Raw genomic sequence first — 22007 nt, forward strand, 5'->3', positions numbered from 1 at the left:
CTGCCAAGAGACAGCTCTGTGGAACTTGAAATAGTCAATGTATCAGGGAATGAATCATCCAGGGGGAAATTGACTTTATATATAGACAAGGGAAGAGAATGGGAGCCTTGCAATGGCTGTCAGAAAAAGTAGGGAGAATAAATACATCACAGATCTGTGGGTATCATTTTTCTATCTGATTCTCTTAGCAGAATCTTGATTTAGATCATCTTAGCTAAAGCAGACAGAACCAGGTGGTAAAACAGCTTTCTATATCTATATTCCACAGTTTTTTCAAGATCATGTTGGCCAAAAAGTCCATTTAGTTTTTTCCATAAAATAAAAGACACATTTTTCATTTTCACCAGTAACTTCATTAATTTGGATATTTTGAGTATGTGGGCTATCTCCTGTGTGGTAGAACGTTGGTTGTTCTCAATTAATGTCTCAGTTTGATTGCTATCAACTTCAGCTGGTCTACCTGACCATGGAGCATCGTCCAGTGAGAAATCTCTAGCATAAAACTTCGCAAACCATTTGACACGTTCTATCAGTCACAGCACCTTCTCAGTACACTGAACAAATCATTTTTTGTGATTCAGTTGTATTTTTTATCTTTCTTGAAATAATAAAGCATAATATGCCAAAAACATTGCATATTTTCTTCCATATTCAGTATTAAAATGGCTACACAAAAATTCAACAATTTTGATGTTTTTTTAAATGCACACTAATATGGCAGCTGCCGCGGTACAGTCTAACAAAATTGTTTTGAATGAGTTAAAGACAACTAAGTGCTACCAGAGCCAACATATGGAACTTTTTGGCTAACCCAGTAGTCAACAGTAGTCAGAATTGATGATAACAAGAATAATACAACTCTGTAAGCCCTTTCACATCCTTTTAAAGTTTTTTATATCCACTTTCTTGTTTGATAATGAAGATAGGTAGAGAAGTTATTTTACGGAAATGACTGAGGCCCAGAGCAGTTCAGTAATTCATCCAGAGGTACTAAAAAGAAGGTCCTGGAACTGAAACTAGAATCCAGTTTGTTGCCCAAAAGCCAGAAAGCCGAGGAACTTTAATTATAAGTTCTGTTTTGTTAAGGAACTATGGGCATCTCTACTTTCTTTTTATGCCAGGAGGGTCCCTGTGCAGTAATAAATTTTTAAAAGCATTTTTTCCTTGATAATAAGACAATACATATAGAAAACTCAGTGATTGTTTATAGTAACATGGTAAGAAGAAAAATATATATAATCTTTTTCTCTGTAGTTTAAGATCAGTCTTGTCATTTCAGTTGAATCCTTTCTCTAGGATTTTTTAAATTGAGGTATAATTGACATACAATATTATATTAGTTTCAGCTGGCTTTTAAAGCTGCCAAAGTCCCGTTTATGAAAACAAACCATTAACCACGCTGAAGAAGGTAGTAAAGACAAGAACTAACCTAAGTAATTTGGGAAAACAGGATTCTCACTGGATATCATAAGGCTAAAAAAAAAAAGAATTGATAAAAAAATACTGTACTTCACTTAATAAATTTGATTTTCATAGGAATATAGGTTAGAAATTCTGAAATTATATGTATTTACATATATTATGGTTGAAAAATTAAGAAAATATAGTGTAAAAATAGCTAGGTTTTCTTACTGTCAGAGAAAGAAGTTGCAAATAAGGAGAAGGAAGGCTAGGATGAACCTTTTGGTAATAGACTGAAATTGAAGGTATCAGTATGAACACATGGTTTATAAAAGTGTGTGGTTAGAGCAATAGAAAAATACAGATGTGTGTATGCATGTGTTAGTGCATATGTATATTTCCTAGGTCTGTCCACTGAGAGGGCCTAGAAGCAACAGTGCTGCAGTAGCAAGGGACACACTTAGCACTTGGGTCTTGGTTTCTAAACACTGTTCTCCAAAAAAGGTACTAGGGCTACTTGGAGAAGTGATGATTCCAGGGCTGGAGCAGAAAAACAGGGTAAACCTGGAGCATCTCATGGTACCAGAAAAGGCAGAGGAACCAACCTGAAAGAGATAAAGACGAAATAATTTGACCATCAAAATAAATTAATACAGTATTGGGTTATAGCCATGGAATAAAGTAACTATTCATGTAAACATACTAATATAGATAAATAATTGAATCGACAAAGCAACAACTGGGAAAGGAAGGGCTGCTTCTCCTTACAGAATAATTCCAATTAGTGAGTATAGAACGAATGAGGGCAATAGAGAGTCACCATGAGTGACACACCACAGTAATAGTTGTTGCAGGCCAGATCCACTGATGGGTATTGAAGTTAGTAGATGAAAATTTGAGAAGAAACAGGATGTTTGCATAGTCTAAAAGATATTTATTTATTAAAAGGGGAAATTAGTAACTTTTTACCAGAAGAACCTGGCAGATACAGCTTCAAGTGATGAAGATTATCTTACCAGTAATAAGACATATTGACATCCTCTTCCCCTGATATGCACTGAATGGGCACTCACTTTCATTCTGTTTTTGCCAAAAGCAAATAACCTCAATATAATAATAAGAAAACATTAGACAAACCCAAATTGAGGGACATTACACAAAATAACTGACCAGGACTCTTCAAAAGTATTTAATTAGTAAAAGATGAGGAAAGACCAAAGAACTATCACAAACTGCAGAAGATTAAGGAGATTTGACAGCACAATGCTGTGTAGGATCCTGGAACAGAGAAAAAGATTTTAGTGGAAAAGCTGATGAAGTTTGAATGAAGTCTGTAGTTTAGTTGATAGCACTACACCATTGTTAACTTCCTGATGTTTATAATGTGGTTATATAAAATGTTAACATTAAGAGAAGGTGGGTGAAGGGCATATACTATTTTTGTAACTTGTTTGTAAGACTAAAGTTATTTCAAAAATTTAAAAAAAAATAAAACCAAACCAACAGAGGTAAAACACTTCATGTTTTCCTCCTTTCTTTACAACCCTTTTTTACCTAGTCTTTAAATATTGTCATTCCTCAATGCTCCACTTAAACTCCTCTTCCAAATCCATATTTAAGCATGAAGTGATTCTATCCATGTTTGCATTTCAGTTATCATGTACACAGTTCAATCTCAAATTTTTTAAAAGATTATTTATTTATTTATTTATTTTTAGACAGAGGGAAAGGGAGAGAGAAAGAGAGGGAGAGAAACATCAATGTGTGGTTGCTTCTTGCACACCCGCTACCGAGGACCTGTCCCATAACCCAGACATGTGCCCTGACTGGGAATTGAACCGGTGACCCTTTGGTTCATAGGCTAGCACTCAATCCATTGAGCCACACCAGCCAGGGCACAAATTTTTATCTGTAACCCTGTATGCCAACTGCCAACATGACATGCCCATTGAACTAAAGCCAATTTATTAACCAAAATGTATTTTGACACCAAATTATCTATATGACATTGTAGTAGATGCAAAGAATTTTAAGTTACCATCTTTGACTTCAAGGAGCTTACAGTCTAACAATGTGGAGATAGGCCTAATGTAATGGTTAAGGTTGTATGCTTGAGTCTTGGACAACTGTGTCCAAATCATGGCTCTACCACTAGTACTGAGATGACCTTAAATAAATTATTTAGCCTCCATGGGCCTTGGTTTCCCCTTCTGTAAAATAGGGGTTAACAAATCTTTCCTTACAACGCTGTGGCAAAAATGAAATGGAACGGTGTAAAGTGGTGCAGACACAAAGTAAACTCTCTTACTGTAGTAGTAGCTATTACAGTAATGGGGGAGAGGTGTCAGAATACAAACTAGCACATGCCAGTGCCAAGACAGTTTCGTAAACATTAAGTGTGGGACGAATCCAAAGGAAGGAGACCTGTGCGCTGGGATGGCCAGGGAGGACATCCTAGAAGTGGTCAGCCTGGAGTGGAGGATGAGTTAAAATTCTGATTAAAAACAAACTTTGATAATGAGACAACATGCTACGGTGGAAATAGTAAAAGATTTGTAGCAGAGAACAGGAATTTAAATTAGGTTTACTTCTGAATGGTTGTAATTTTAAATGAGTCATTTTTAAACCCAGGTTTCTTCATGTGTAAATTGTGGACAGTGATATCTGTCCTAACCACCTTATATGGCTGTCAGTAATAGATGTGAAATATTTGATGTACAATAAAATATGGTATAAATTGCAGGTATTTATTGCTGAATCAGTGTACATTAGTGGAGAGTGTGGCCTATAGAGTTGGAAATGTCTTAAGTCCAAATCCAAGGTCACACTTATTAGCTATGACCTTCAGCAGGTCACTTCGGCACAGAGCTCTAGTTTTCTCATCTCTAAAATGGAAACGGTATGCCTTGCCTCATTTTAATGTTGTAACTGTTCATTTGTGAGGACCCACTAGTATCCAAACAGGGTCAAGTACTGTGAGCTGTGAAGCTGGTACACGGTACTCATTTGTTTTGGCTTCCATCAAAGCCAGGTTTGACTGCCTTAGGGGATTCTGTGTGTTTAGCACATGTATAAATAACGTGTGACAATGTGACAAATCCTTATTTCAGATCCCATGTTAGATCTGGATATTCAAGAATTAGCCAGTCTTACTACGGGCGGTGGAGATTTGGAGAATTTTGAAAGACTGTTTTCAAAGTTAAAGGAAATGAAAGGTAATCGGACCCATTGTGTCTAACATGTTCCCATATTGATACTCCTTAGTTTTATATAGTAGCATTTTATTCTGTTGATTAGATTCTATGCTCTGGTCTCAGCTACCTTGAGAAACTTAGCTACTGGGAGTCTGTGCCGTTCTATGGTGGTAAAAATTCCCTGAGGAAAATGTTCCTCTTCCTTTATTCTCTTTCCTCTTATTTTCCCTTCTTCTCTTGCCTCTGTTTCTTTCAGTGTGTCTCATTAAAATGGAATCAGTGAGATCCCTACCAATTTACTCACATCATTCCCATCTGGAGAATTTGGAAGACTTAAACTTCCTAACAGCTATAATGACTACACCATAAACATGTCTTTGAAACCCATCTCCCATCTTCTAGTGTTTAGAACATACAAACGCTCCAGATTCTCTTGTGCTATTAGACGATTTCTTAAGATATATTTTCCCCCTAGACAAGGCTGCGACGCTTCCTCATGAACAAAGAAAGTTGCATGCAGAAAAGGTGAGACAATCAGTCAGGTATTTACCTACAAAAGGTCCAGTGCTATTAAAATTATGGCACTTACTTATTAATTATACATTTTTACTTCGAAAGTGTCTTCGTGTGAACTTTTCATTGGATTTTAACGTAACTAACTGAATATTTATACAATAGTAACTTAGTTGGTGCAGTCAAACCAAGGTTTTTCAAATGTATGTTGAGTGACATGGAACTTTTCATTGAGACTCAGGATGTTTGCCTTCCTATCTGTTGGGCTGGAAAGCTCTTAGGTATTTTGTTTTGTTTTGTTATTACCAGCGCAACGCATGTTCTTGGCAGGAAACATACATGGTTTATAGTATCCTATTGTATGAATGTGTTAACAATTTATCCAGTTTCCTTTTGGACAATTAGGTTATGTGCATGCTGTTTTTTTGCCTCTATAAATAGTGAAGCTATGCATATCCTTACACGTCACCATTGTATACAACTATTTTATGTCCTGAGTCTAAATTCCTAGAAGTGGAACTCCTGCGTCAGGATATTCAGGAGTTTTGATGTGTGTTGTTAGAGGGCTGGAGGGCAAGGCGGAGAATTTTAGATCTTAATCAGTTCAAAGTATGACATGAAATGAGCTGAAATTTAGCTGTTGGCTAAAATTTGTTGCATGTTTCTCTCCCCAGGTTGCCAAAGCCTTCTGGATGGCAATTGGGGGAGACAGAGATGAAATTGAAGGCCTTTCGTCTGACGAAGAACACTAAACTATCTGTGCTAGGGTTTGACTAACAAAACGTTCTCTCTACCCGGTTATGTTTTGCTGAACTTCCCATCATCATGTTGGCCACCTAACTCATTTATAGGATCCCCTTGGTTTCAGTTTTTAGTAGAGAGTTGAGGAGAAGTTTTCCTCCCTCAGTATATTGTAAGGGAGTGAGGAATATAATGACAGTAAGGACTGAGTATTTTTCAAATATACTTTTTTTTTCTAGGAATGGGAGTGGAAGGAGAAGCTCAGAGGTCTGTGTGATTTTCCCAAGTTGAGAAGAAAACCACTAAGCCTTTCTTAGTCAGCCTCTTAAGTAGCATCCCTGTGTTCACACTTGATTCTGCAAATGAGGAGCTTGTGCCACCTTCCCTGGGTGTTTTGGATTTTCTACTTCCAAGGAGCTTGCTGCTCCGAGCTTCGGTGCTCTTGGTGGGAAGAGAGGACGCAGCTGCTGATGTGATTTGCACTGTAGTATAGGGGCCAGTGACAGTGGCCCTCAGGTCAGTCTCTACCTAAAAAACATTGCTTCTGGGCATTTCAGTTAAAATACAGTGTCTGAGCCCAGGCTTGAAAGTATTGAGAAGCCAGTGTGAATTTCTAGAGTTTCATAAATGAGGCAAAGGTTTTCCTCTCTGGCAGGCATAGAACAGAACCCTTTAAAAAGTTGTTGGAGGGGATTGAGGGGTTGTGTGTGTGTGTAAGAGAAAGAGAAACTTAAATCCCGATATAGGCCTTTGACACTGTGTGATCACATACTGAGATTTTAGCATTAGTATTATCATGAAGAAACTCTTCTTTCTTGAGTTCTTTTGAGATGTTAGAGGTGTGTTGTCACACTTTATACCCTCAAAAGAAGGCAAGTTTCCTCCTCTTCCTCTCTGAAAGACAGAGATCACTGCCAAACTAGTAACACTAAGGAGTGAGTGAGATGGGAAAGGACGTGAGTCCCTGAGTACCTTGTGTTACTTCCTGGGCTGAGTGGGTCAGCCCCAGGGGAACTAATCACCAAAGGCAAAGTTCCCAAAGGAAGAGTGGGAAATACAGCAAATAAGCCATCACTGAGGTAGTCCCTGCCATGGCTGTAAGTGGCAGAGCGCACCAGAGCTGGATGGTGCTGGCACATGGGCTGAGAACTATTTCTGGTCTTGTGCGCTCACTGGCAGAAACAAGTTTCAGACTCCTTTGTGCACCATCTTCCAAGCACCACAGAACGTGAGACAGATGGCAGGAGGAAGGGGAGGCTCAAGGTGCCGGGCCAGGGCGGCCGCAGGAGGGGAGGTTGCGTGATGGGAGCGTTCAGGAAGAGCCGTTTCAGGGAACTTGGGAGGCTGTCTTGCTTGGTGACCTTTTTTTGTCCTGTTCTGAAGGATTATTGAGTCTGTAATTTAACACCATTCCATCAGTGTCTTTTTGAGATGACTGCATCAGCCATTCATTAGGAATGGAAGGGAAGTTGGCTCCCCATTGCAAAATGAAAGGTGTAACATGTTTTTCTTAAAACATGAGAGGTTTCAGAAAATACGTTAGGATCACATGGTTAGAGAAAACAGGCTACAAAAAGCTGTGAACTTGATTCTGCTTATTAAACGAAGCTAGATGATTAAAATGTGATTTGTTTGTAAAGTCTGCTAATGTGTATTGTTGTGATTTTGTTGTTTTTCAGTAGAGGATGTATGTGAAGGAAGCCTTCATTGGATTAGGCATATCGACCCCTTCTAGGGGAAATGTGGACTAAAAATATCCATTGGTATCTATTAAAGGCCCAGGTTAAGAAGATTGATCATGAATGAGCTAATAGTGCAATAAAAGTTTCAGTCTGTCTAAAGGAACCCTGTACGTGCTGTCACAAGTTCCCATGAACTGTCCGTCTGGGATTTAAGATGAGAGACTGGGTTCCCCGCCGCCACCCACCCCAAAATGTTTCTCTATTTGTGTAACACACTGTCTGGCACACAGTATGCTCTTAATTTTTTTTAATTGTTCAAATACATTTGTCTCCATTTTCTCGCCACCGCTTTCCCCTGCGTCACCCACCCCTACCTCCCTCCCTCAATCCTTCCCCACTCTGGCCTTGCCCATGGGTCCTTTATACATGTGCTAGGCTCTTAATTTTGTTTGTATTTGTATTTGATAGTTTGATGAATATGATCACAAAGTTTGGAGATCCATGAGTGTTGGAAGGTAGGGAGAGACAAGAATAAACTTTTTTCCCTGAGAAAATCATGTGTTATGTAATAATTTTAGAGTGATGAAGACATAGATATTTTTGTAATTTTAAAATATGTTATCCTGCCAGAGTATGAGAAGATTGACAGAACCAGTTTGCTTGCTCTCTATTTATAGAACTTGGCCACATCTAATTCAGAGAAGCCGGAGATTTAGGGAAGCTAGACTTAGATGGCTGAGTAATATGGAATGTGATTCAAGGACCATGGAGCATGTCAGGCCATTACTGCAACTGCTTATAACACATGAAATGTGATATATGGCCAACTTCAAGTTCCCATTATGGAGAAGCGGGGATAAACATGTTTTCCATGGCTGACGTCGGATCCCCTTAACCTTGGCCAGTCTCTTAACAATGACCATAGAGAGAGCACGTGGAGTGCCCCTTGCCCTGCCTTGGCCTGCCCTGGAAAAACAATCTTAGAAGAATCACTGTCTAAGGGTAAGATGAGAGCTCCATGAACTATTCTGAGCTTGAGTGTTTGCTGATGCAAAGCTAAATTTAGCAAACATGTGTCTAGTGTGGTCAGAGGTCCTGATTCATTGAACTTTCTGATTGATGGAGACAGAGTTCCAGAGAATGCTGTAATGAGTTAGAGTTGCCCTTCACCGCTGCCCCCCCCCCCCGGATTTAAAAATAGATAATTCAGCTACAGCATTCTGTCATTAAATATTAAATTTTATTAAAGGAGTGTAGATGGAGAAAGTAAAAAATCTTGTCAAGTGTACCCATCTTTGTACAGGATTGGCTTGAAAGCAATACTCTGTTAACCTTCCCATAATTTGTATGTTTCATAAGAGGGGCATGCTGCCTGCTGGGCAGTCTAGTTTTGATTTAGAGTCCAGGTTTAGTTTAGTGATCCATGCTTGCACCTTTGGCATATAAAGTCTTGTAGAAAGGGTCTTAGAAGTTCTCTTTTATATTTTGGGCATTTCCAATGTGCCTGTTACTAAGTGTGTGTGTTACAGTGGTTCTAGTAGAGGAAGTGTCTTGCTGTATTCTGAGGTGTTTCTGATTTGCAGAATGAAGAATAGTGGTAATAGCAACAGTGTGGGCCTTTTGTTGAAACCCCACTGAGCCACATTCCAGCCCTTAAACTTCCACTTTGTTTCCGGTTGGAAAAGTATTAATTTAAAACCTGGCCTTAATGGCTATTACTGCATCTTCGGCACACAGCTTTGGCAAGAACAAAACTTGATTCTCTAGACCTCCTTAATATTTGTGTGTATATGTTGATCAACTCAAATACCCTCTTCCCATAACTACAAATTTGGGAGGCGCAAAAATCTGAGAGGAGTTCATGACCAGCCTCCCTGGTTCTCTCCTATAAAGAAAATGAACAGTCATTGTTTCTGCCCTTTCTCTTATCAACCAGGTGGCTTTAGTGCTACAAAAACATGGCCTAAGTGAGGCCTGGGATAGGAACTGTATGAAAACAGCAGCATAATTTAGGAGAGAAAAAGAGCCTCTTCATTTGAGGCCAATGACTTGGTCTGCATCAGTCCTGCTGCCCCAGGAAATTCTCAGGAAGTCAGAAATGGTGAAGTTAGAAGCCTTTAAAGGTGAGAAAAAGCAACTAACCTGTTTCTTTAACGTGCTGAAGCAAGGATCCAGGGTCCAGTCAACGCTGACTGGGAAATTTCTTGGTGCCGGACAGTGCCAGTTGTGGCAGAGGCTGCGCACCTGGCAAGAATGTGGAGTCTCTAGGAGCTCATTGTCCAGCTCGGGTGGGAGGAGGGGAGATGAGGGCATGAATGGCAGGTGGTGGGCAGAATGGGAAGAGTGCCCTGACCAGCCCTAATTGTTGTGGGAAGGAGAGCGGGGTGGGTTGGGAGGAGCGTAAAATGCATCTGGGAGCAGCAGTTCTCAAGCTTGAACCCGCATCAGAATCGCCTGCAGGGCCCTCCCCAGTTTCTGAGTCAGCAGGTCCAGGGTGGGGGCCTCAGAATGTGTGTTTCTAACATCCCTGGTGATACTGATGTTGCTGGCCAGGGAGCACACTTTGAGACCCATGGACTTAAAGGAAGTGATGTTTGAATTGAGCTGGAAAGATAAGAATTTGGGCAGACAGGTGGAGGCAGCAAAATTTGTAGTGGAAGTTACGATATGAACAAAGACATGGAGATAAGGCCAGGGTTTATGTGAGGAAAACCCCAGTAGTCCAATTAGAGAAGTGGTGGTAGATAAGGATGGAATAATGTTGGAGAGAACCTTAAACATTAAAATCCTCCATTGTGAAGCCTGTGCTTACTCGGGAAGTTGAGGAGCTAAGAGGTTTGGAGCAGAAAAGACATCTAACCATAATTACATTCCTGGAAAATCTGGCAGCAGTATTAGCCAGTGCTAATTGATTTGCATTATGTGCCTGGAGAGCTGTGTTGAGGAGGATTCTGAGGCTGAGAATGGACGCAGCGCTGTGATCGGTGGTTTTTACCATGGGTAGAGAAATAGAGAATGGTAGTGATTTTGTCCCATATTTGCTATCCCTGGACTAGAGGGAGACACATTAGGAGACTATTGGGATAGCTGTGATAAAAGGTAGTCAGGAACTGTATTTTTGGTCATATTCCTTCAGTTGTATGTATAGACTTACTGTAGAATAGCACAGGGGAAATGGATGCAAAAGATATTGCTAAGGTAGAATCTACTAGATTCGAGCTATAATTGATTCATTTATTTACTAAAATATGTGGCTGCCAAAAGAAATTGGGGGATTTAAGAGTAAGATACAAACTCTGCTCTCAAGAAAATTGCAATCTAGAGGAGGAGACAGTCCTAGTTAGCACACAGTTGAGATCATGGCAGTAGATTCACAGTGGGCTTCCTGGAGATGTCTGAAGCCAAAGCGAGCCAGGTGAACTGACGGTGCCTGTCAGAAGGCCAGGGCAGGGGCGTAGACCGGGGAAGAGGGGTCAGTGTTCAAAGCAGAGTCCAAGGAACATGTTTGTGTTGCAGCGTGTAAGGCAACCAGCTGTGAGAGCTACATAGGGGCCAGATGATGAAGGTCAAGTGGTCCATATTAAAGACCTTAGAATTTGTGCCGAGGCCAGGTGGAGGAGGAGGTACATCTAAGGTTAGGTGGGTCACTGGCAGCGGCGTGGGCGATGCGTTTACAGGAAGGCAGACTGGAGGCGGGGAGAGCGGTTATGAGCCGGTGCAGGTGCCTGTGTGCTCGGGGACCTGCTGGGTAGGGCAGTGGGAGTGGCCAGCAGGACCGACTGGATGTGGGGGGCGTGGGTAGAGGACTGCGAGCCGGCAGCTGTAGGGTGGGTGAGTGGTCGAGCTAGAAATCGGGCTGAAGGCCAAAGGGAAAGGGAGATGGCCTAATAAGGGCAATGATGGATTTGCTTTTTAAATTATGAGATCGAGCCCTGGCCAGTGGGTTGAGCACTGGCCTGTGAACCAAAGAGTGGGTCGCTGGTTGGATTCCTGGTTAGGGAACAGGCCTGGATTGCCGGCCAGGTTCCCCAGTTGGAAGCATGTGAGAGGCAATCTATCAACACTCTCCCTCTTTTTCCCTTCCCCTCTCTCTAAAGAAAAATTACGAGTTTGAGGTACTTGTGGCACCTCCATGTACCAGTAGCCAACAGGTTGTTGGCTGCAAGTCTGAAGCCTGTGATGGATGTCTGGGCTGTAAATACTGATTTGGGAGTCATCAGCATTTATGTGGCTTGAAATCATGCAAGTAGATGAGATCACTTGGGGAGAGATGTCAAGAATACGTGCAGTGGTCCGGGAACACCAACCTGGAAGGAGTGGGCAGGAGGAGGTGCAGGCCCAAGAAACGGGGTTGCGTGAGAGGGCCGAGGGGAGCAGGCTGCGCGGGGAGTAGGGCCTGTCCGAAGGGGAGGGGTGATCAATGCGCAGCTGCAGCAGAGGTGATGGCGAGCAGGGGAAAGCTGTGCATTAAGCTGCTCAGGACTTGGAGACTAGAGCGGACGGAGCTAGAGAGAGGCTACTGATGACAGTGGGGAGTCAGAAAAGGGGGTTGGCTCGCGTGGAGTGGAAGAGACTTCAGTTTGGGGGCGTTACATTTCAGATGTTTAACAGGCAGCTGGAATTTAAAGTGTGGAGCTCTAGGAGCACGTTGGGTTAAAGGTGAGGATTTGAGTCATTTGCTGAGAAATACAGACTAGATAAAACATTGGGGAAATAACCACAAAGGAGGGGATTTGATGCAGTGAATGGAGGCCAATTCTGTGCGCCCACAGATGCCGTTCCTGTGAAATCTGCCTCCCTTCTGGCACGGGAGGTGTTTGGACTCTGGTGAGGAATACGTTGTAGAACTGATCCAGCTAAAAGATTGTTCCAGCCTCATTCTGTCCTCCAAATTGTTTTAATCATACTGTTTTTTAATCCACATCATGCGGGCGGTCAGTGTAAGATTCAGCCAAGAGAATGATTTTGAAGTCTCTTCTCTAGAGTTTCAGATATAAAATGAATTTTCACAGGAGCTAACAAAGTCATCTGAGCTGGAAAGTGTGGAAACCTACTTATTTATGAATCTAAAACTACCTCCATGCCTGTGGGAAGATTAGATACCACCGGATTAATCACTTGCCAAAGGCCTTTAAGTACAGGGGAAGTGAATGCAAAATGACAATGCGGAGACAGCGTCAGTGGGACCTGTGTGGTGCTTCAGTGCGGGGAGCAGGGGAGATGCTGCACCAGTGGTGGGACTTCGAACCTTTGCTTGGCTGACCCAGGGGATCCCGCTGTCACTGAAGGACTGGCCGGCACTGCTTGTTGTCCCTGGTGAGTGAATGAGGGCAGTGGGGTGTTACGTGAGGCTGTGGCAAGAAGGTAGGTCAAAGTACATCTGGGCTTAGAGACATTGTTCCCTAGTGGCCCTGGGGCCCCCCTGGGCTCCCCTGTAACCCTCCCCACCCAGACACAGCAGCAAGAATGAGACTGAGCTCCTGGTGCAGGAGCTTCTCAATGAAAAGTTTATTAGAAGGGCACTTACAGGGGGAAGAGAAGGACAGAGAGGACACAAGTCTTTAACAATAGTACAATGCTTACACAGGTGCTCTGCTCTTAAGATACAAAAGTTAGAAAAATCTAAACCACTATAAATACATACATGCTTTTTACAAAGGTATTAAAAGGTCAGGCTGGCTGAGACGTGAAGGTTGTCAACATCCTGCACGTTCTGTTTCCGCGCTGAGAGCCCCCACTGGCACAGCCTAGTTGCAGGAGTGAGTGAGTGAAGGCATCTTGGAAAAGGGAGGCTCCAGCTCTCCATGTAAAGTTCTCACCCCTGGGAAGGGAGAGAATTCGGAGCTGCCTGTTGTCACACGTTGCGACAGGGTTAGCGAGCCTGGGCTGGTGTCTGGATGCTGAGCCAAAAAAAGCCTCCGTGCCCTCAACCCACATTCAGAACTGGCTGTGCCGCCCGCTCTTCCCAGCCACTGTCCTTGGGAGGAGAGACCTTTCCAAGTTTCTTCAAAAAAATTAAATAGTTGTTTGTCTTGAATGGGTTTAAGAAATTATTACATAAATATAAAACACCAGGATGCGAGAGTGTACATTACTTGAGCATAAAAGAGAAAATCAATTACAGAATCACTGAGAGACTTGCTCGATCCAGCGCACATGCTGGGCGAGCTGTTCTGCCACGCCACCTGGATGCCGGGTCACCTCCCCGCGCCGGACCCCCTTCCAGCAGAGGTGCCGCATCTTCATTTTTGATCCGTGTCCTCTATGTAAAGTCTACTTTCCCACCCACTTGAGAAGTAGCTGATTCTCTTTAAAAGGGTGACATACATTTTAAAGAGTGTTACTTGAAGGGGTTCTAGAAGGGAACATTTATGCCACAAAGAAAAATGGTACAACTTAGCTGTATTGAGGTTTTCTTCTAAGAAAGTGGGGACATGTAGATTTTGGGGAAATCTCCCAACTCTGCCACTTAAAGTCACACACTAAGACACAAGGTCCAGAACTGAACTTAGAGCCTTTCTTGCTGTTGGTAACCCCTGGTTAATAGGCCCAGGGGCAGTGTGCAGATTCCTTTCCCTCCCTCACCTTCTAAGGACTACAGAGAGCGGCCTACTGTGCGCTCTCCCCCTGCAGAGACCTTCAGGGAGCCACAGAAATGGCAGCTTGGGGCTAACGATGAAATCAGATGCCTGCCTTCTCCCCAGACTACTCATTTACATGCATGACATGCACACACTACTTAAAGAAAACCTTTCTCTGCAGTTTGAGTAAAAGCATTTAGCCCTGGAGTATGTCCAAACTCTAGGAAGCCAAGGGGACATGGAGGAAAAAAACAAACTAAAGCACAAGATATGTGCTACAGCTCATTCCAATACATTAACAATGATTTAAAAAAAAAATAATCACGATCAATAAAAAAATACAACACAGACAACATAAGGACAATGGAAAAGTCTGCCAGCAGCCTTGCCCTCATGTGTGTTGTTCCTAAGAGTCAAAGTCCCCGCTCCTGACTCTAGGCTTGTCTCAAAATGTCAGATCTTCTGCAGCCTGCCAGGAAGGTGGCCAACGGAGATGATGTTCCAGCACAGGCCTGTAACCTGAGCCTGCTGGGGCGGCGACCTACGTTTGTGCTGGAAGGATCTAAGTTACTAAATAAAGTTTGGAAGGGGGCTATGTGGGGGAGGAGAGGAAAGGGACTAGAAGTCGGCCCCCGGGGTAGATGCCGAGGCTGAGGACTCAGGCCCCAGGGCCCACTCCTCTGGGCTGCGAGGTGAAGGCCACCAGGGAGGGGCCTGGAGCAGGGGAACAACACATGTGTCGTCATGTGGCCTGGATGAGCACACGTAAAACCACTATCCAGCGGCTACTGTCCCCCCCTCTAGAAGTGCCCTCATTTCCTCTTGCCCCATTCTACTGTCCTTTAAGAAAGTTTTAAACTGTATAAATGCCTGTTCTACAACAGGGCTTAAAAAAGAAAACTAGTTTTGCAACAAAGGACAATACTACACATGCCCCAAAGCACCTACGCAGCCTCTGTGAATGGGGACGGCGTCAAGGTCCTAACCTCTAGGTAAGACCAAATGTATTTTCAGTGGTGCCAAAGGTGGGCTTACCTACATCTTCCTCACACTGCCTCCTCCAGCCGTCTAGTCTGAAGAAAAAGGACCCAGTAAGTAGCTTTTGGAGAAACAAAGCATTGAGGGTTCTAAGACACCATCTAAATGTAGCCAAATGTGACCACTGGATCACCAAAATGGGGCTGTACCTAACTGGGAAGCTAGTTGCCAAGTACCTGGAGGGCAGCTGTGTGCTACGGGACCATGTAGCAGGTGGAGAATGCAGGCCCTCAGAAACCGCTGCCTAAGGCTTTCAGGAAAGGCCAGATGGAATAATGCAGGCCACAAGCCTCAGGCCTGACAGGGAGCATGAAGGCGCACGTCCTGGAGGTTCAGGTGGCTTCCCGTTTCTGTAAGAAGCAGTCCACAGATCAGTTCACACCAGGCACAAGCTTCAGACACAGAATTTGGCCCTCAGGTAGAACAAGAGGTTTTGCATTGTCTCTGGGTTCTGTGTCGGGAGTCCTGAGAGGAGACTAGCACAGGTCTGGCAAGGTGTTCCTCCTGCCTCTTCCTGTGTCCTCAGGAGGCTTGGCGAGCAGCCCTCCTACCTGAAACCCTCAAGGCTGGAGCTTCAGAGGCGTAGGATCCTGCAGGTGAGGCACCGGAAGCCCCCAACATCTCCATAGAGCATCAGAAATGTCATCACATTTGAGGTTGATATCCTGCCAAAAGTACACACTTTCTTCCCTTCACCTGGAGTTAAGACAGGACTTCCATAGGAAATCCCTTTATTTTTCCTGGTAGAAATCCATGCAAAAATATGGGATAAGTCATTTCATACAAAAACAGCAGCAAAGAATAAAGTACCAATTCAATTGCAAGTGGCAATTCTGTCTGCTGTATTCTGCAAAAGGGCTTTTTTTTTTTTTTCCAGTTGAAATAATTTATAATAGTCTTCTCACTAATTGCCACTGGGAGCAGTACTTATTATACAATATAACTGCTAGAGTTGTCACTGATAATCCTCTACCGTGAACGAGATAATCTTATACCCCAGGGGAAAGATGACAGACCTCTTTGCACCAAGCCTGCAATTTTCAAAGGTGTAAAAAAATTTTAATAGCCCTTTCATTTGCCTCATTGGCCTGAGATTTCTCCCTTCTGGTGAATCTGCTCCTGTTAATATCAGCTTCCAAAACTGCTGGCAGGTGTCTTCTCAACAAAACCTGCAAAGGCTTCACCTTGGGGGAGAAGTTGCTGCGTCCCACTCTGGTTTCCCAGTCAATGCACCCACCCAGGATTTAACTATAAAACAAACATTAAAAAGAGCACAAGATAAAGTTCATTTAATTAATGCAACTGACTACATAAATCAATAGCCGAATGCATGAGAATACAAAGTGAGCTCTTACGACTGGGACCCATGCAATGTAGTGCTGCCCTAGCCCAAACATGATCACTCCACAGTGCCTCCTGCTTTATGTGAATACCTCCCATAATTCAAATCTCTTTGAGATTAATGTGATAGACTATACATTGCAGGTGCACTGGGCCTCAGCAGATCCTTCTAACTGCTCTAACTGAGAAAGGACAACTTTAAGAACATTTTGAAAAAAGAGGTCTCTTAACTTTTCCCACTGTCCGTGCATGGTCTGAACACACTGGCTCACACCAGTCAGTATGCTCTGAGGAGGAGGAGACACACAAGTCCCTCCCCACCCCGAGTGGCCAGTCCCGCTCCCGGTGCACCACCGTCTACGGAGGGAGTGCTGGGGCTCACTGTGCTCAGTTCAAGAGGCATCTTGTCAAAGTGCCAGAGGGCCGGTTATGAGGCTTGCTCACACCCCTGCAGGCTTCTCCATATCTGGAACACCCAAGGTGAACACCCTGCAGTCCTGAACAGAGGGCCATTTCCTGTTGGACAGTGACATCCCACATTGCTGTCATTAAAAAAAAGAAGGGGGGTCGGGGGAGAGGGCAGGTGGTGACATACTACCTGTTTGCTCAAGCCACCAAAGCAGAAGCCATTTCTTGCCCTTCAATCTGGGGCCAGAGGGCAAATGTGTTCAGCAGGCACAGCTGTTCATAAACTCCATCTCTGGGTTTGCTTTTGTGTTTTGGAGAACAGGTTGGTGCCCCTTTGGTTGAGGGAGAAAAATTTCTTCTTCCTTGAGAACAGTGAGTTGAGTTCCGACTTTCTCCACTTCCCATATGGCCGTTTTACCCACTCCCGCCCTCCCCGCCCCTCCCCCTTCACACCCAACGTCTCTAAGACACACTGGAACAACGGATGCTCGGGGAGCCCATCTGGGTGAGGACCTTGTCAAGCCACTGCAAAGGCCCATTCAGGTGCAGCTCGATCCAGCAGGGGGTGCTGGTCACTGTCTGTCTCCTAGAAGACATGGGGAAAGGGAAAAGGGTGGGAAATTTTAAAAATGTCTAGAAGGACACACACACAAGTTAGTATACCTTTTCTTACTTTGGTGACAGTCTTCTTCCCAGAGCCAAGGTAAGTCTTGCCTTGCTAGACCCCGAGTGCCTTAGAGGAGGTGCCAATAACTTGCTAAATTGGCCTCGCCAAACCCTTCCGCCCAGAAGAGTTTTGAGTGAACCAGATTCTTGTGATGGGGAAGGAGATGGCCCTTCAAGAGTTAAACAAGAAAAGCAAATTCCAGGGTACCCCAGAGGCCCACCAGTTGCTGTGACAGGCTCCTGACAGAGAACCCCCATCTGTCCTGAATGAGCACCTCAGTCCCCCGGCTCCAGCCCCAGCTCAGCCCCAGCTCAGCCCCAGCAGGCCGCGATGACGTGCGTCTGTCTGATTGAGGGGTGTTTTTTACAAAGCGCCGACAGAACCCGCATGCCGTTGGTTCCCAATGTGCTGATATAATTCCCATCTCTAGTCTTATTTTGGAAAATCTTACGAGCAGAGCGAGCCATGAAACAATTACTGGAAAAAACCAAGGCACACCACACGTTTCTGTTCCCCAAAGCACTTTGTCTAAATTCAGGCGGGTTGATGACGCAGCTCGCAGGCGAGCTCCCAAAGGCCTCCACTGAGCAAAGGCTATCTGCTGAGGCCGGAGGCGCTGGTGCCAGCTGGAGGTGAGAGGCCTGGGCCCCGGGCCCTGCTTTCGGCCACCTCACAGAGAGAAGGGATGAAACCTTATTCTCCTTGGCCCAAGAGGCAGAAGGAGGGCAAGACTGTTCTGGGAAGGGGCCGCACCCACCAGTTAGGCCGCTCTGCAGTGCTGCCAGGGGGCAGGGCTGTGGTGGGCCACACAGGACTGGGCATGTTGGCACCGTGTCCTGCACGGTGACACAGTACCCCCCGCCCCGAGAAAGGCTTCCACCCCCAAGGGGCCTCTCCCCAGCACCTGGAGCCGGCGGCGGGCTGTGGTGCCACGCCAGGCCGAGGGCCGCTGGCCTGAGGGCACAGCCCTCCTGGCCTCTCTCCAGTGGAGGGCTGGGGCCGGGCCTGCACACTCGCCCTGGGGCGCCCACCTGATTCGCGTGCCTGAGTGTGGCCCTCAGGACTGCAGTCGGAGTGGAAGAACAGCAAATGGACCTCCCTTTGGTTCTGTTCCACTGGCCCCCTCTTTATTTCCCTTCCCTTCTAAAAAAAAAAAAAATACTAATTTTCTAACCTTTCAACTCTTGTTCCCCCAGTGATTTCAGCCAGGGCTAAAAGGTGGGCAAACACATCTGTAGGGCGAGGCCTTTGGGCCTGGGCTAACCTCCTCAGGCCATTATGATTGTGCTGTAAGTTCTCCTGAGATCTGACTCCTTTAGTTGCTGAACTGGCCGCTCATCCTGGATTTCAGAGAGACCCCCACAGACCAAGGTGCTTTGTTCCCTGGCACTGAGGGGCAGACAGAGGGAACAGCAGCTAAAATACGGTAAATGGAAGAGGAGGATTTTACGGACCGAAATCCTCTAATGAGAATCTGATTTTCCATAAGTCATGCTCATCTGGATTTCATTATGAACGGTGGCCCAGAGCCAATACTGAAATGGGTTTGGCTTGGGTGCAGAATGACTGCAAAACAAAATGGATTCCAAACATCTGGAAAAATGAAGAGAAGGGGAGAGTAACTTGCAAGACGCTGGCTCCCGCTGACGTGTGGGTACCTCCGCGTCTGCCGGGGGGAGCTGGGGGCTGGGGGTGAGGGGGGTGGCAGTGTGGAGCAGGAGGAGGGGCGCACAGCCCTGTCTCTCAAGAAACTCCCGTCCAGGTGTGAAAGAGAAGGGACTGGATTCTCTAAGCCCCTCTCAAACCAAAGTGGTCTGAGGGATTCAACAGAGCAGACCAGCCCAAGCCTTAACCAGTGTTAGGTTTAAGCCCGGTATCTGAAATTCTGAAAGACACTCTTTTTTTCTGAGCAAGTAAACTCTGTTCCTTTACAGCTACCAAATCGCCGCCTCGTTTCCCTGCTTCTCATTTATTTAATATTCTAGATGCTCAGGGTCACCTGAGCTAGGGAGTCAGAGTCAGAGCCGGAGCCACAGATGAGGAAAGGAACAAGGGGATGAACAGCTGACTCCCTGCATAGGGTCGTCCTGGACCCATCTGCCCAAAATAAACAATGAGGAAGAGGCCGAGAGGGTACGTCCTAGGCTCAGCCTTTCCAGTAACGATGTGACTTCGCGTAAGTCACTTTCCCTCCCTGGACCATAGTTCCCTCACCCATATAACAACGATGATGCAATGTCCCCCGCCCAGTGTTGTGGCGAGGGCGACAGGGAGCACATGTGTGTGAGGCGCTGTGCCAACACAGCTCAGCGCTTCCTTATCTAGTGTGACCCTGCCCTCCAACCTGCCCTGTCGCAACCTCTCTGATCCTTGGTCGCTGTTCTTCGGGCGAGAGCTGGCCTCATTTGTCTCTGAGGAGCCCCCGCTCTGCTGTCTGAGTCCCCGGCGGTCCCTGGGCCCCAGGCCACACGGCCCCCCAGAGCTGACCTGTACTCTGCTCCCCAGCCTTTCACAAAGCTCATGCGGATGGTGCACATGCGCGTCAGCTGGTAGACGGCCTCAAAGCCCTGGTTGACGGACTGAGCCAGGAGGGCAGCAAACTCCTGGTTGTTGAAGATCTTCAGGTTGCACCCTGCCGAAAGAACAAAAACGCCACTCGTGACGACAAAGGGCGGAGGTGTCCGGTGCCCCCCTCCAGGCTAAAGCCATCCCTGGGTCACCCAGGACGTCATAATCCACATTGCTGAAGTGACTCACATACTCCACACTCAGCACCATGCTAGGGACGGGCCCTCTCCGTCCCTGCCCTTGAAGCCATTGCCACCTCAGTGGGGGGTACAGCTGACGTGTGGGAGGGGCAGGGAGAGAATTAAACACTGGCCTGCCCGCTCCCACTCCTAGGGCTCTGGGGACGCTGGGGAGGACAGCAAAGGGGGCTACCAAGAACAAGGGAGATGACTGGAGAGGTGAGGCCCTCCTGGGGCTAAGGGGCCAAGGCAGGAGCTCCAGGGAACACAGAGACAGGGACCTGAGCCAGAATGCCCATGGCTGTATGGGATCTGGCTGATCCCCTGGGGCAGAATGACCACTTTGCCGTCCAACAGATGCGGTGCCGGCTGAGACGGGCTGGCTGAAAGGCTCCTCGGCCTGCGTTCCATCAGGGAGCTCAGCACAGGGGCCCTGGGCATCTGCCGCCCAGCTCCTCTGGTGAATCCACCTCACGTTAAGCCAGGAGGGAGCGGGGAGTCTGGGCCACATTTTAGCCTCTGGGCACAAGGCTGGGTGGGGGTGACATTCACAGCAAAGCGAAGGTGCGTGTCTAACTATCCGGGCAGTAAAACTAGAGAGACAGGCACAAATAAAGTTTATAACAAATCTCGTGTTTGAAGTCCTGCTGCCTGAGAGCCAGGAATGTGTCCACCAGAAAAATAAAGACAAAAGCACATGTTGCAAATGCCCAAAAGGTGAGCTGGGGTGACATTTATTAATGGGCCAACACTAATCTTGCTGTGTGACTCTGGGCTGGTTGCTTTCTCTTTGTAAGCCTGTGTCTCCTTTATAAAATGAGGGGCTGGCCTCAGAGGACCCCGAGCGCTCACGTTCTATGAGCCGACAAACACCACCAGAGCCAGCTCAGCCCTTGAGGAAAAGATGGGGGGAGGGCTGCGGAAGGGAGTGGGCCAGATGCCAAGAATGCAACCCAGCTTCCTCTTTCAGCCTTCTCAAAGGGAAGTGTGGTGAGGTAGGGCTGCGGCCGGCTGGCCGAGCTGAGCCAGGGACAGAGGAGCACTAGACTCGGGAGTCAGACAGTCGAACCTGGGCTCACCCTGGCTCAGCTGCCTACTAGCTGGGTATCCTTGGGCAAGAGGCTTAACCTCTCTAAACCTGTGTCCTCAATGCACCTCCTCACCTGAAAAGCCGGAATAACTGGGGAGGACTGAGCGCAGAGATACAGACGTACTCTGCAGACGCAAGCACACAATGCTCTGGCAACACAGAGCACTGTTATCATTTCAGAACGTCTGCCGTTCTTAAGCTGACCCTGCCCATGGCCCACGGCTCCACTATCATCTGCTACTCAGCGGGCAGGAAGAGACATGCCGCACATGCGTCACAGTCCAGAGCCTGACCTGGGCCACACACGCTGCCAACCAGTCACAGTCCACGTTTTGCGGGCTGTGTGCCCTGTGGCTTCATGACACGTGAGAAGTGGGCTTTGGCTGGGGCTGTCTGCCTCCATGTTCTTAGCAAGGAGACCTTAGATGGGATCAGCCTCCTGCCTGGTCTTGCTCCCTAGGCCTGGCGCCGTCCAAGCCACTGTTGGGGGGATGCCCCTTCTTGAAGTGCAGGGATTTATTAGCTCTGCTCAGAAAACCCTCAATGGTTCCCCAGAATAAAAGCAACACTTTTACATGCTTCCATGGCCTGCTCCCACCATGCT

The 22007-nt window shown here is 46.0% G+C and overlaps 2 protein-coding genes across 2 annotated transcripts in view; one reads left to right on the forward strand and one right to left on the reverse strand.

Moving 5' to 3' along the window:
* AAGAB (alpha and gamma adaptin binding protein) overlaps positions 1-6562 on the forward strand; it is a 47713-nt gene extending 41151 nt beyond the window's left edge. The window contains exons 8-10 of the mRNA XM_054565241.1: positions 4512-4616; positions 5071-5120; positions 5783-6562. Coding sequence (XP_054421216.1) covers positions 4512-4616; positions 5071-5120; positions 5783-5860 — 233 coding nt within the window. The 3' untranslated portion in view covers positions 5861-6562. The remainder of the gene's footprint in view (positions 1-4511; positions 4617-5070; positions 5121-5782) is intronic.
* A 10789-nt stretch (positions 6563-17351) lies between these two features.
* Positions 17352-22007, reverse strand: part of SMAD3 (SMAD family member 3) — a 110168-nt gene continuing 105512 nt past the window's right edge. Inside the window, exons 8-9 of the mRNA XM_054565242.1 lie at positions 20054-20198; positions 17352-17485 (exon numbers count right to left, since the gene is read on the reverse strand). Coding sequence (XP_054421217.1) covers positions 17362-17485; positions 20054-20198 — 269 coding nt within the window. The 3' untranslated portion in view covers positions 17352-17361. The remainder of the gene's footprint in view (positions 17486-20053; positions 20199-22007) is intronic.

The sequence above is a fragment of the Pteronotus mesoamericanus genome, unplaced genomic scaffold, assembly GCF_021234165.1.
Source record: "Pteronotus mesoamericanus isolate MK-2021 breed Mesoamerican mustached bat unplaced genomic scaffold, CSHL_Meso_final contig_164, whole genome shotgun sequence".
Classification (NCBI taxonomy): domain Eukaryota; kingdom Metazoa; phylum Chordata; class Mammalia; order Chiroptera; family Mormoopidae; genus Pteronotus; species Pteronotus mesoamericanus.